This window comes from Ctenopharyngodon idella, chromosome 24 (genome assembly GCF_019924925.1).
Source record: "Ctenopharyngodon idella isolate HZGC_01 chromosome 24, HZGC01, whole genome shotgun sequence".
In the NCBI taxonomy this organism is placed as follows: Eukaryota; Metazoa; Chordata; class Actinopteri; order Cypriniformes; family Xenocyprididae; genus Ctenopharyngodon; species Ctenopharyngodon idella.
Window position 1 is genome coordinate 4,828,375 of NC_067243.1, and position 15,377 is coordinate 4,843,751.

General features: G+C 41.1%; 1 protein-coding gene across 5 annotated transcripts in view; it reads right to left on the reverse strand.

The window, feature by feature from the left end:
* Window positions 1–15,377, reverse strand: part of znf609a (zinc finger protein 609a) — an 87,671-nt gene that overhangs the window by 41,899 nt on the left and 30,395 nt on the right. Inside the window, exon 2 of one of the 5 annotated variants that reach the window (XM_051883850.1) lies at window positions 13,771–14,643. The exons of 1 other annotated variant lie outside the window; for it this stretch is intronic. In XM_051883850.1, coding sequence (XP_051739810.1) covers window positions 13,771–14,511 — 741 coding nt within the window. In that variant the 5' untranslated portion in view covers window positions 14,512–14,643. Of the gene's footprint in view, window positions 1–5,317; window positions 6,506–6,598; window positions 6,697–6,786; window positions 6,924–13,770; window positions 14,644–15,377 lie in introns of those variants that run through there. 3 more of the 5 variants (XM_051883854.1, XM_051883852.1, XM_051883853.1) reach the window with 3 other exon arrangements.

A 15,377-nucleotide genomic window follows, 5' to 3' on the forward strand; every position in this document is an offset into this window, starting at 1 on the left:
ACAGATGGATGGCCGGGCATGTGACAAGGTACCGCTGACGGGGCCCGTCTGGCTCGCTGCTTCCAGGAAGCCAGATTCCAGGGCGCTAATCCAGAGAGACTCAGAGGCCCAGAAATGCCATCAGGTCCCTTGGCAGAGAACACATGCCCGCTTTGTGTCCCAGCCTGCCATCGATGAAGTGCTGCAGGAACGCGAGCCCCTGCACAGTTCCCCAAGTGGGAACCAAAGCACCCCTTGTTTATTCCTCTGCATAAAGCCATCGAGTAGGTGGAGTGGAGAGGTTGAGGATTTGGAATGAAGAGACACTGGCTGGGTTGGGGAAAAAGTAGGGAGGTTAACGGCAATCACATGGGAATCTGAATGGATCAAGGGGTTCGGTATGAGGCCTTTCATAGCAGTGCAGTCCTACTGAATCATTCAAGCTTTTCTCAAACTGTAACAAATCTTCTTTTCAATGTGGTGGCTTATGTCACACTGCACTTTGTTGCAACTGTTAACAATTGATGTGTTTTTCTTCAGAAACAGACAAAGACTGCCTCTCTGTTTCACAGTTCAGGGTGTAAGCCCAGAAACTACTTGGACACACAGGTTTGGGAGATAAACCATGAACTGAACACACATTCCACAGTTGAGCAGTCACTGCGTGCAATGGCTCTCGCAGTTCACAGAATGCTTGACATTCTCTAACACACAGCGCGCAGGAGGCCGGGGGGCCCCTTAATGCTAACACCTCATAAATCCATCCATTCCTCCCCCCGACTGCACCTTCAGGGCCTTACGGATACAAGGACAATTAAGTATGAAAAAGAGAGAGAGAGAGCAACAGATAACATTGAGGAACAGCAGTGAAAACATGCCAGAGTGTTCAGATTTGTGCAGTCATTCTGAAAGTTCTTTTTCCACCTTTCACAAACAGATAAAACAAACGCACTTCATCAGAACAAGACTTTCAACTGCACGGCTGCAAATTGCAGAGCAACTAACAGGTTAACCAAAGGTCTGACCGAAATGAGACACAGACCAAAAAAAAAAAAAAAACGGGTCAATGACACAAATGAAAAGTTCAAAGACGGGTGAAAAAACGAAAGGTTGAAACAGTACAAGTACCACAGTGATTGTATCACATACCATGGTACATATAAAATATTTATATACTGTGGTATTTTTGTCAATAAAGCATTTCAAAGAGCAATGTGGTACTATTATGGTACATGGTAATACTATGGTACATTTTAGTACTTTTTTAGTGGTGAAATGTAGCATGGAGAGGGGGAGGCCCATGGATTTGCATAATGTGCATTTGCATACATGCATAAAATATGTGTCTGGCCTTTGAGAGAAAAGGACAATGCAACTAAAAGAGATTTATCCTGCTGTTTGCAGTCATCATCTCTTCAATGCACATGGAGGACAAGAAAAAAAAAAATCTTTAGACACTTAAACACTAAATGACATCTAAACGCAAGCAAGATAAAAAAAAAAAAAACTCAGATAAAGAATAGGGGAACAAGGATTATAAACAAAGCTCGGCCATCTTGCTTAAGAATTCATACAGCATTTCTGAAAACTTTTCGTTTGTTTGGAGGTAAAGTTTGGGTCCTGCCAGGAGAGATGAGGTGAGACAAGAAGCAAACTCTCAGAGAGCCTGAACCGAACTGGCACCTGCCTTTAAACATTTATGCCTGATGCATTTTTAACACACAACATAAAAAAGGCATGACTCGGTTGTTTTCCCTTCACTATCCTTCCCAGCTTGCTCACATACAGACACACACACACACACACAAATTTCTGCATTCTAGAGCAGTCAGAAAAACTTGAGTGATGCCACGGCTGCGGGAATGCTGGGTAAACGGTCAAGTCTGTCTTACTAAAATCAGAACTCATGCGATTCAAACTCTGTGCTGTTTGGCTACTAGCAGGCGTTCCTACTCACGACACAGCTCATTTGCATGAATTTGAACAATCGCCAACTCTAATTAAAAATGAATGTCTTGAGGTGGCTTTGTTGCTGCAAATCGCTTTCAGTGCAAATGCCCCTTCAGAAGACCCTCGTTTCCTAGAAAAAAAACATATTATTTCTTCTTTTTCAGAGTCTCAGTAGCGGTAGACTTTCAGGCCAGCGCGGTAATCTCATTAAAGCAGCCTTCTCTGCGAGTCCGACCTCATCAGGCCGAGACAGACACTGGTGTAGTGGCGGCTCGCCGGATGGCTGTTAACCTGACAGCGCACCTGTCAGTGTACCTGTCGGAGAGAAAGCTAAGTTTTTCCACAGTCAATCACCGGACCGGGCAGATACATCAGAACCAGAGGGAGATATGACACCAGCCGAGCTCATTATCAGTGTGAGGTATGCGTGTTGTAAATGAGAACATGGGCAGCGCCAGCCAGAGCTTTTGGCTGTCAGTTCACCAGAAGCTGTTTTAATGTCGAAAAAGGGGTTCAATTTAGATGCTTATTAGCATGCAATTAGCAAAGTGTGTGATACCAAACAACTGCTTAACACAGCAGCGATAATCTTTAAATTAAATTTATTTATTTTCTTTAAGAGTTCTTTAAGAAAGAATTTTAAAAAAGCTTGCGATCTCAGGCTCTGAGAACAAATTGGCTTATAAAAAGATGACTACCCACAAACCCCTAGCGGTTTTCAGAGCTCTTACACAGCTGTGGATTTGTCTAAAAATAGCTCAGATTTGAGCAGGGCACTAAGTGCGATATCCTCCTTCTAAAAGGCACCGATTGTTCTCTGATAAATAATCTGATGTCAGATTCGGTTTCTAGACCAAACACAACTGGGGCAGAAGTAAATTCAAGCAAACCTGCACAACAAGGCTTGCCTTTAATGAAGACATGGATATATGGCATTTATAGAGAGCATGTGATATGGATTGTGTTACCATTTATCAGATCTCCATATTAAGAATAAATTGACTTGAAGGAACTATACAGTAAAGCTTAAAGGGGACCTAAAAAGCCCCTTTTACAAAATGTAATGCAAGTCTCTGGTGTCTCCAGAATGTGTCTGAAGTTTCAGCTCAAAATCCCCCACAGATCATTTATTATAGTTTGTCAAATTTGCCTCTATTTGGGTGTGAGCAAAAACACACCGTTTGTGTGTGTGTCCCTTTAAATGTAAATGAGCTGCTGCTCCCGGCCCCCTTTCCAGAAGAGGGCGGAGCTTTAACAGCTCACGCTTCGGTTGCTCAACAACAACAAAGCTGGAGAATCTCACGCAGCCAAAATGAGGATTGTCAGTAACGGTGTTCAGCCTTACATTGTTCAAACCGGAGTCGACACTGATGGTCCATCCATCCATCCATCCATCCATCATAAAAGTAATCCATACAGCTCCAGGTTGTTAACACAGGCCTTCTGAAGCGAAGCAACAGCGTTTTTGTAAGGAAAATATGCATATTTCAAACTTCCTAAATTATAATAACTAGCTTCCGGCAAACGGCCAAATGCATTGAGTTACGGCGGAAGAGTAACCCTTGACCTGATGCATGATGTAGGAGTACCGTAAGCTTAGACGCCTCTCGCGGTTTAAACAAATAGGGCTGTGCAACAAACTCAAGCTCCTCTTCAATTATATCAAAATCCTATTTCCATTTAAAATTTTTCGTTTTATACTTCTAATTTGTGACCGGTGTTTTGTTTTGCTCTATCCTCTGCACTTCCGCATTCGGGTCAGAGGTCACTCTTCTGCTGCAAATCAACACATACAGCCATCTGCCGGAAGCTAGTTATTATAGTTAATAAAGTTTTAAATATGTATATTTTTCTAACAAAAACCCATCGCTTCACTTCAGAAGGCCTTTATTAACCCACTGGAGCCGTATGGATTACTTTTATGATGGATGGATGCACTTTGTGCGCTTCAAAATCGCACTCCCCATTCACTGCCATTATAAAGCTTGGAAGAGACAGGATATTTTTTTAAATATAACACCGATTGTGTTCGTCTGAAAGAAGATAGTCATATCTACCTAGGATGGCTTGAGGGTGAGTAAATCATGGGATAATTTTCATTTTAGGTTGAACAAACATTTTTAACTTAACAAAAGCAGAAAAATTTGAAATGTTGCCATGTCATCTAAGTACTTAAATCAGCAAAACTAAAATAAAAATTCAGAGATATTCTGCGCATAGGCTTTTACATTTTAGGGAAAAAGCGAAAGGCAAGAAAAAAAGAAAAAAAATACCCTAAGCCAATGCATCTGGCTTCTCTTTTTGTTCACTCAAAAAAGAAACAAGCAGGGGGGCCAGTTCAGACTTATCCAATAGGCTCGCATGTAATGCAATGGCCTCCTCGGTCTGAGCGTGTGACAGCCTGTGGTGAGGCTGGATCGGGCCTGCAGCGGCTGGATTGCAGAGAGGAAGGAGAGCGAGAGTGAGGTAAACAGATGAATAAAACATTGTGGTTTTGTGCAGCCCTGACCTCGGTTAACACCACGCTGTTTACACACAAGAGCAGTGTGAACCGGTGAGGGGAGTGGCACACATTCACACAAAAGCACAAAGACGTCGAGCATGAAACAGATATGCTCATGTTCTCCTTTCAGCGCTCAATCAATGGACTGACTCACAAAGTTCCTCTGTCTTGACCCATTTATAGACCGTCGTCTGTTCTAATACGAGCGTGTAAACTGGAGCCCATGAGAAGAGACTTTTCACAGGGTTATCAGGGACACGCGATTGTTTAAAACTTCACTCATCCTACTTAAATAAAAAGCCTGAAGTCAGTCCAAGTAAAATTAGGACACGTTCGCCAACAATTTTAATTACAAAAAACTTTTAAAGAGCTGTAGGAAAACAAGACTGGTAAAATTAAGACTGCAACTTTAAAAATTCTTGTTGGTCTATAAATGTCAGTGAGGATCTCGCACCACGAGTGTTGCGTTATAACAACGTGTCAAGTTAAAAATAGTTCAAATGTATCTCTTCCTGTTCCAATCTGATGTGGACGGCCGATCGACAGATGGATTCAATCATTCCAGTCTACACTGGAAGCGATCGCAAAGTCAACAAAGTTATCTCTGCTATCGCAAAGCTTGTAATGTAGATACCTTCACTGATAATAAATGCATCACAATGCATTGTTCGCTTCCAGTGTATTACCACATACTCCCTGGAAAAATAAACAAACAGATTAGTGTGTCGTTGCTGTTTGCGTTCAATCAAAGAATTTTGGGTTTGTGTAGTGCACTGAGAGAAAAGGATGAAAATTCAAGTATTATGTTAAGTTCAAATGCCTTCATTGCAGATGTAAGTCAAGTCCGTTTTCTGAAAGCTACAGCTTTGTCTCTTGAGTTCTTACCCTCCTAGCTGGCGGTGTATGTTGTCTGGATGTCCTTTGCTTTCATAACTGCAGCTCAGACGAGTCTTTCTCTCTCTGTTTGAGCCGTAGACAGGACAGCATGGGCGTTTCCTGGCTCGCAAACCCAGGGGCCTAAAATACCCAGGGGCAGCGTTCACAAATTGTGCGGTGAGCGAGTTTAACAGCCTCTCTGTTCAAGAGCCGAGACGCTGTGCCAAAGTTACATGAGGGGTGAGAGAAAGGGGAGGAACTACAAGAGGGGAAAAAAAAAAAAAAAAAAAAAAAACGCAAATGTGAGAGACAGGGAAAGAAATGAGATGAGAAAAGGTCACCGCCGACACTCATGTAAACACCAGCAAAGGATTTACAGTGTGGCAAGAAACCTCTCGTGGCGGAAAAGACACAAAGAGGCATGGAACCTCGGCCCAGGAGCAAAAGACCCAAAACGAGGAGACATTCCAGGAAAAGACGGACCTCCCCTCCTCTCCCAACTGGAAAAGCTTTGTTTTAATGGAGTACAGGCTTCCTGGCTGCTGTCAACTTGGGAATGGTCTGGGATAAGAAAAGGGAGGTTGCGGATCTCAGAAACCAGCCTTGAATGGGTTTCTTTCGCACTGACCTGCTCATGTTTTGAGTCTCTTTTTGTTCTTTATTTACCCTTTTTGGAAGACGACAACAAATTTCACTTCAATAATTCGGCATATTTCTGAGTTGAATGGAATATTTAGCGAGAAATAATAAGGGGAGGTACTTGATTTCATCCAAAGTGATTGTGAAAAGTAAGCTATGATATCACTGCCCCGCCCACATGGCTTTGCTTACATCAGCAAGAGAGAAAAGTCGTTGCAGACATTTATTTTGCCAAAAATTATGGTTTATCTTGCCAAACTAGTGTCCGTGAACCCCTGGTGGTTCAGGCGGGAACTGCAAGGGGTTCGATTAATGAAAAGCTAATTAGTTAAATCATAAAGTAAAATTAAAATAAACAATTTTAAAATTAAAACAATTGAAATACAACACCTGCAAAACGAAAGATGTCATGTGGCAGACCGATTAACCAACATCAGATAACAGTGTTGTGAATGTGTTGTTAAAATATTGAAATATTAACTTAAAAATCTACTTTAAATGAATATTTAGGTTAAAATAGTTCGACTGACAAAAAATTTGGGAATCCCTGCTTTATATTAGCACACTGTTGAATCAACATTTATAGACAAATTAGATCCCTTAACGTGATGAAAAATGAATAAAAATAAAAACCTGTAAAACTTAGCCTACTTGTGTCTTCTTCCTCCTCATTTACCCTCTTCAAACATGGCCGCCACCCTGGCAGAATGCGCACGTGCAACAGCCTCACACACGCTCATACATACACATGCTAAAACACTGTCAACGGCAAAGAACAGAAAACTGAACGGCATCTCTGCACTGAAAACCGCATTTCCTTGCAGCAGCATGGATCTTACCCTCCCTTCGCGCGTTCGCTCTTCTCCCCTCCCCCTCCACTCTCCTCTCACTACTCACGCACAGAGACACGGAACGAGGCGCGCTGGAAATGCACTGGCTGACAGCGAAGGACAGCTGCTCTCTCTCGCTCGCTCTTCCCTTCCCTTCCCCCACAGCTCGCCTCACACACACACTCTTACAGCGCTAAGAGACAGAGCGAGCACATGAGGACGGGAGGGAGAGAAGATGGAGAAAAACAGGAGGGAGGGGAGAGGCGGCCATGAAAGGGCTTTGTTTCGCATTTCTCTGATGGCTTTCGCAGGCCTCGCTGTCAGCTTGACACGATAGCAAGAGCAAATTCTTCATCATTTGAGAGCAAATTCAAAAGATCAGAATATGCCAATTTGTTTATGTAATTTCAATATTAATTAAATAAAAACAATGACGTGTAGCCTTGAAGCAGGGATGGGAATGTAATGATTCCCAATTCTGGTGCCTTGATCCTTTTAGTACTTTTGAAGGAACAATCTTTTTTACTTTTTCAATTAAAAATACCATTTATTACAACAAAACTCCGAAATTTTCGTATGCGTTTTTTTTGTATTTGTCATCCTAATTGCACACCGAGTCCGATGCGTATTAATTAATCGGTTGCAAAAAATACGCAAAACAATACAAAATGGAGTCTTCAAGCAGTGAGGATGATTTTGTTGTCCTCTCTCTTCTTAAAAAGAAAGAGGAAATATTGGGTCCATACAAACCTAAGATTGCGTAGAGAGGAAGGAGAGAGACTATCCCGAGCGATTCAAAGTTTACTTCAGGTTGTCAGTGGCTCAGTTTGATGCTTTGCTGGGGCACTTTGTTTGTCATACAGTGCTTTGTGCTGCAAGACGAAGTGGATCAACTTGTCAGACGCCATTCTGGACTCCGGCGTGATGAATATGATCCTCAACTGGATGGAACTGGAATAAATACTTTGACTGCTGCGATCCCAATCGGACTTATGATAGCTGCCTGAATCATAATCATGCACTGTTACGTGTTGGCCAGAGGAGAACTGAGCCTGGTTTCTCCCAAGGTTTTTGCAGCCAAAATTATATACCAGTTATCACTGTAAAGCTGCTTTGACACAATCTGCATTGTAAAAAGCGCTATATAAATAAAGGTGACATGACTTGGGCGTCCACTTATACAGTGGCTCTGAATTGTCAAAAAAAACTGTGAAAATGCTTGCTACAGATGCGAAAAACTCAGAAAATTTTATGACGGACAAAAGTTTCGGAGGCAGTGTGTAAACGTGATTGACACAACGTGAGGTCATATTTTAAGGTATTTAACGTGCAAGAATTTCGGACTCAGCGTGCAAAGACCTTAAAACTGGCAACTCTTTAATCGGAAAGTCATCCGATCGCACGGATCCGATCGATTTTTTATTTTTTTCAGAACCTAACGTCGTGAAAATCATTCAGTAACTGCAGTAATAAAAAAAATAAAATAAAGCACACTTTGATTTAGATGGAAAGTAGGAATGACCAAAAATGGCAAAATAAATAAATAAAAACATTAAAATAATATTAAAACAATTCTATTTGTCTAATTGAAAAGAAATAAAAAAAAACACTAAAAGCTAAAAATCAATTGTTTTAAATGCCAGAAGTGAATTTAGGCATCACAGCATTATAACGTACAGAACGAAAAATGGATATTCCCCATATAATCAGGATTAAACAAAAACACTTTCTCCTTAACACTTGGGGAAAAAAAAAAAAAATCAATAAAAAGTACCATTTATTATTAATACACTAAAACTGATAACTCATGGATTCAAGACTGAATCAAGAGTCTTTTGGATTGATTTTGGACCGTTATTGTAAATACACAAACAAACATAAAAGAATCTGTTCAAAAGAGTGATTGGATCTTGAATCAGACAACAGTGAATCGTTCAAAACTAATGTTATAAAATCATTCAGTACCAGTATGTTTTAACAAAATGGAACTGGTTCTGAATAAAAATACATCTCAATTCCCAACCCAACCTTAATCTGAGCTGGAATCAGTGACGATGTATCACTAAGTATGAGTAATAGTAATAGTGATGGTTGCCTTAGCAATCACTGCTTAATTATAAAGAAAAAAAATGACTTGGCTGTCAGAGTTAATGGCTGAATCACAAAGCAGTAAAACAGACAGAGAGAGAGAAAGAGAGAGAGAGAGAAGAAAGGCCATCACGACTCAACGGTTCCCACCTCCCCGTCTTTATCTCCCGCTGGATTTATTGGTGAGGATGTAGCAATTACGCACTGGCAAAACAAGAAGCCCAACGTGAATTTTTCAAAGGAAGACACTCCAACGTCAAGAGAGAGAGACTGTGCTCAACGCCATCGCATAACGATAAATGGGAACCTAATCCTGTTTTTGGCATGTCAACCAGGATTACACCAAAACTACAGCCTTCCGAACCAACGAACGCCATCCCATACGGAGATCGCCTCGGGGAACACATTTCCTCCAAATATTGAAAGCTTAAGAAGTGTTAAGAGGGGAAAAAATAACCTGGGTATTTACCAGCACAAGATCAACCCTCTGACAGGGAGAAAGAGAGAAACTATAAATCAATCCGTGTTCCTGTCAGCATCCCTTAAAATGGAGCGTGTGGGCTGATAGATCGGTACCGCGCGCTGTTACTGTGGCACTTCTGCCGACGAGGTTTAAAATAAGTACAGCACATCACGCTAATCATAACGCATCGGGCGTTTACACCAAAGCTGGTGTGTTTTGATAAGGTTCTAGGAAACAAAAACAGCTGCCAAGAGCAGCTCGAAGAAAAGCTTAATGCGTCTCCAGGGATTATGAATGTGCACACTCGAACGCTTAAGACCCGGAGGGATGGGACTAAAAAAAGAGTCACCTTTACAGCAACAATACTAGCAAACAATCAGCAAAAAAGCTCATATGGTTTTACAACATTCACAAGTTAAAAGCCTTAAATTAATTACAAGCAGAACTAATCCATCGACTGCCAAGAAAAACATAGCAGAGTAACACAATCGCGTGGTTCAACTAGATTACATTTCCTGAAGAAAACGTGACTGGTGCTTGGCTATACAAAAACCTTGTACGTGATAGCACAGTATAGTTATCTCTAAACGAGAATGGATTAATTCCATAGTGTTAACATGAATCATTGAAGCAAACAAACTCCTCTTTCCGGTGGCTTTTCAGAACCGGTGATACTATCATGTACAGACATAAGTGTTGCATCATACCCAGATCTTCAAATCTGGATTATCTTGAGATGGTTTATTCACTGGCCGTCTAACAAATCCACTGAGCTGTAGTCTACAATGGCAGCTAATTCCCCACTTGAGCCAATAACAATGGCCAGCAAGGGTGTGAACCCGACTCGAGCGAAGATCCAGATGTTGGAAAACACAGTTTATGGGCAGCAAAGATCCCAATATTAAACATTTGCACACACGACATAACCCTCAGAAAGGATTTCCTGGATCGCCATCCGATGGAGCAATAAACTTAGCAACTCACGTCAAGTCAGAGTTACGACCGTGCGCTCTGATCTCGTTGCTGGACTGAATTCACAGTGCGTGTCGTGCAGTCTGAGAGCCGACTCGTAGTGATTGCCTCTATATTTAGGGTCAGAAATGCAGACTGCTGAATCAACACGGCTATAATGGATGACGACATGAGCTGCAGACGAGCAAATGGTTTGAGTGTCAACAGTAGGCATATGTTCTTTACAACATGTTCAATGTGAAACGCCATTCACAACTCGTTTAATATGAGGTGCCTCTGAATGAAACTGGATATTCATTGAGAGAATGACTTAATTTAGATGGTGAAAAGTAGAAATGACCAGGAATGCCATTACTAAAAAAATTCAAACAAAAGAATTAGGGCTGTAAAATCGATTAATTGCCCCCAAAATAAAAGTTTAACACTAACCAATCAGAACTCAGGTACCGCCCAAAAATCCGCAATAACCAATCAGAAAAAGATACTTTTTTTTTTTTAAGTCACGGCGATCATCGTTTTCATGATGATTTTCACGTTCGAGTATTCATACCCATCCCTAGCCAATATGATAGGCTGATAATTATACTAATGTTTTGGCCAATAACCAATGAATGTTAGAATTTAAATTCTATACTATTTTGTCTAAAATTTAAAACAACAACAACAACAAAAAACACTAAAACTGAAAAATCTGTTTTTTAAATGCTAATTTAATATTAATTATTCAAAATTTAAAAGTTTTAAAAATTAAAGTTTAACTTTAAGCATTATTTGACGGCAAAGATAATATAAAATAATAAAATAAAGGAAACAGTGGACATTATCATTTACAGTTAATTATCCAATATTGGATATCAATAAATTAAAAAATAAATCTATATTGGCAACAACCAATTTGGCACTGATGTATTGTGTATCCCCAGTTGAAATATGACAAGGAAGGGGACAGGTAAAAAGAGAAATAACACACTGCATAAAAGTTGCTTATTTTAAAACAAAACTAACTCCTTAAAGTATAAAGTAAAACAAATAAGTAACCTTTAGCATTAAAGCGTGATTCTGTTAAGCAGGGTTGGGGTACTGTCACTTATGCAGCACATCATAGACATCAAATACTGATTTAGTCCATGACTGGAAATGCCTTATTAAAGAAGGTCGCTCCCCCTCATCAAATAACCTCAGAGATGGGTTAAATAAGCCTGATAGCGACTGCAAGTGCAGTATCAGTGGATATGCTAGTCTGGCAGGGGCTCGCAGCAGGTACCAGGGCTCCTGCATTCCTGCACGGTTGTGCGAGGTGGGAAAACCAGCCCTGTCTGCCATCGGACGGCTTGAGCCCACAGCGCCCCGCCCGCATCATGGGATGTGGAAATGTGAAACCACTTTACAGATGGTTAAAAAGCCGGTCTGGTCCCCCTCCCTGACACTCGATAGCATCCCCTCCTCACACCTCGAGATCTGGTTGTTAAGAGGCAAGAGGAAGAGGTATTTCGAATTTTGTTTGAGCTGTTGTCGTTCCTCCCCCCAAGGCCCCAAGTGAACCCCCTGTGCTTGTTTAAGGAATGTACCAGAAGACAATAGTGGCAGTCAGAGGAAGCTATGAATAGAGGCCATTGGTCGCAAAGCACTACAGTGTCAACAGAAAAGTTTCTACCAGGGACAAAGCTTAGAATGGCTCTTCTAACCCCCAGAGCAGAATCAAGAAAGAAGAAAACTACCCCTGGACTACATCAAAAAATTTTACATTTCAACTTAAGAATTAGGCCAGAATTGCAAGCATGCAAACGTCAATACATAGCTAACGCAATGCAAGTATACGGCACTACCGTTACTGCTCTTGGACAAAACAAGCGAGAATAAAGTTTCCGTAATTACTTTAGGAGTTATTGCTTACTTTAGTAGTTAGCATGTTTACTATAAACAATAGTATAATTCAACTAACATTCTCAAGGTAGATTCACATCTTCACTTTCTTTTTTTTTTTTCTTTTTTTTTTTTTTTTTCCCCCACACCGACAAAACAGTAGATCTGCAAAATTAGTAAAATTAGGAGAAGAGAACAATTTACACTAATGTCCACCAAAGTCCCCCTTGCTGAGAACGCAATGCGACTGAAATGTTTCAGAAAGCAGCAGCATGTGAAAATGAGATACAAATCACCTTACTATAAACACTACACAACAGAAATACACTATTGCAGCAGGCTTGAGAAAAAAACAAAACAAAAAAAAACCTAACACAAAAACAAGGTCTTTAGGTCAAGCCAAAAACCAAAAATCTTTCAAGGACATTGCAAACAGATCACCATAAATTCTTTCTAAAGAAAACCCCTTAGTTTCTCTTTCCAGTAGCCTATATTTGGCTGCCTGTCACAATTGAAAGCAAGCAAGGGGTCCAAGTGTTACATTTCAATGGCTCCCCAGAGGCCCACTAGGTAGGGAACACAATGCTGTGAGTATGAACTACTACTGACTGAGTCACTAGCAAGGAATTTCACATATCTGTTGTAAGCAGATACACTAGTCTATCCTCTCAGTTTGTAATGCACAGGCCAGGCTTAGTAGTTGTACAACTAAAAGCAATGCAGTATAATTTAATGACTACAAACAAGAAGACTACTTATTTAGCTAAACACCATTCCATTCATGCATTAGTCTGCACTGATCTTTCAATCTCGAGTTTGCAAAAGAAAAAGTGTATCAGTAGACATTCATGTGGGGAATATGCCAAACTCCACATTCTTCTAAGAACAATCTGTTGAGGCATGGATTCTTGTTTTAACATGAGAGATCAAGCTACAAATTAGACCAGCTGCCAAAACTCCTTAGGAACTAGGAGGCCGACAATTGAGTGCAATGAATAATCGAGAAAACCCCTACAACCAGCCAACAAGTCAATTCAAACAAGACTGAGCAACAAGAACTTCGATCAGACAGAGAAACTGCATATAAATATTAAAAGATATCTGACCTGAGTTTCTATGTTTGTTACCTAACAATAGAGACTAAGGCTTAAACAGTTGGCAAGATGGTTATTTGGTTAACAACAATTCGTAAAATCAATTTATTAACATTACAGCTGTTAAATTCTTGTGTACAAGATGGATGTTCTGTGAGTTAATATTCTTGTACCTCTGGTTATCTGGCAGCTGTCCTAAATCTCTTTTGGCAGCTCTATGCATTACTAACTGGAGATCGAGACCACTAGTGCCAAAAGGAAATGCAGCAAGCAGGTAGGTCAGGTACCACTAACTCTCTGGTTCATTTCTAAACAGTTTTAACAGCATTAGCTTACAACCTTCACTGTGTTACACAATCACAATTTATAATACTCAACCAGATGCTTAATAAATGGAAACCTTAAACCATCCAAACTAACACCAGACAGACTAATGCAAACTTCAGATGGCTTCACGAACCAATCAATCCTTGCTTCCAGTTGCTAGAGTAATAAAAACACCAGTGCACTCACCTTCTCACTTTTTACTTTCTTCATGCTCCTGCAGTCATTATTTTCCACTTCTTCTGGTTCGCTCTTGATAGCCAAAGGTGTGACTATTCCAGTGGTATCAAGGGTAATATTCCCTAGTTGATCAGCACCACCAAGGTCCGAATTTTGCGTCCCCTCAAATGGGGTATTGCGTGCCTGGCCTAAAGGCATAACCTGGGCCGATGGGTCCTTTTCCGAGGGCACATTCCCAGCTTGTACCCCTTCATTTTTCTCCTTCTTGCTTTTCCCAGAACCCTCCTTGTCCTTTTTTCCACTCTGAACATTACGGGAGGCCTTGTTACTTTTATCAGAACCTTTCCCCGTAGGTAAGGTCGTGGGACCGCTTCCAGCGGTTGGCCCAGCGCCCTCATTTTGAGTCCGTCCCTGGGCGTCCTTCTTGGCCCCGTCAGGGGTTGAGGACTTGCTACTGTCCTTGGAATTCTTGCTACGCTTAGCTTTGGATTTGCTGTCCTTGATCGGTGGAGGAGGCACCGGGTTAATGAACTTGATGTTATCAGGCAATGCCGCTACGGCGCTCGAGGCAGTAGCCATTCCGTCCCCATCCTTGGTGCCAGACATCTCAAGCTTGTCTTTCTCTAAGTCGGCGTCGAGGTCAATGATCAGGTTGCCTACACCAATATCCCACTCATCCCCGCTGTCGTAAGTGTCCACCGCATTTGAGTCCACACCTTTCCCGCCTGCAGTGCCACTACTGAGGGACATCTTAGTGCCAGCGGCCCAAGCGTGCCACAGGGAGGTCTGACCTTCTCAGACGACTGAGGCGGTCAGGAAGCACATTTACACAAGCCTCAGGGTCCTGTTGGTTTCCCCTTCCTAGTAACCCACATTGTTGCCCTGGGAGAAGAAAAAACAGTGAGAAAAATATGTGAGGAAATGTAGTAAAATATGGTGTTTCAAGACAATTTGACAGGACACTGCTCTCATGAAACTGGTTTAGAAATGTCAACTTTACATTTTCCACATATAAAAAGGCTTTGCAAGCTGTACCACTCCACATGAATTTCACATGCTGAGTAATTATTTTAGACTCAGGACAACGGCTGAATCATGGTCATGGTCACCATCAGTGCACAGTCAATCTGTGCTCAGAAAACAGACGTTGCATCACAACACATGGAAACACTTCCCTCCATCATTGACACAGGTTGACATCAAAGAACTGACTGCTGAACTCAGAATAACTCAAACATGCCACTGGTTTGGAGACTACATAGCATTGCTATTAATTTCCTGACAAGTGAACATTAAATATATTAAGGATGTGTAAAACTACATATTTTTCAAAACCAACTAGATGTCTGAATGACTAGTTGGTCTTAAGGCAACCCACTATAATTAGGCTGTTGTAGAGTCACGTACACTTGTGAAAGTGACGTGTTCCTACACCAATAAGGTAATTTATGCAGGACACTTCTTGTGGTTAAAACCAGATGGACGGATCACAACAGATTAAATCAGAAAACTGGGGTCTTTAAAATCATTTTTTCAAGTTAAGCTCATTTTAACTTGATGGGTCATCAATGTAGCTTGAATGCAATCCGATTAGCAAGTCGACAGTGTGTTGTTAA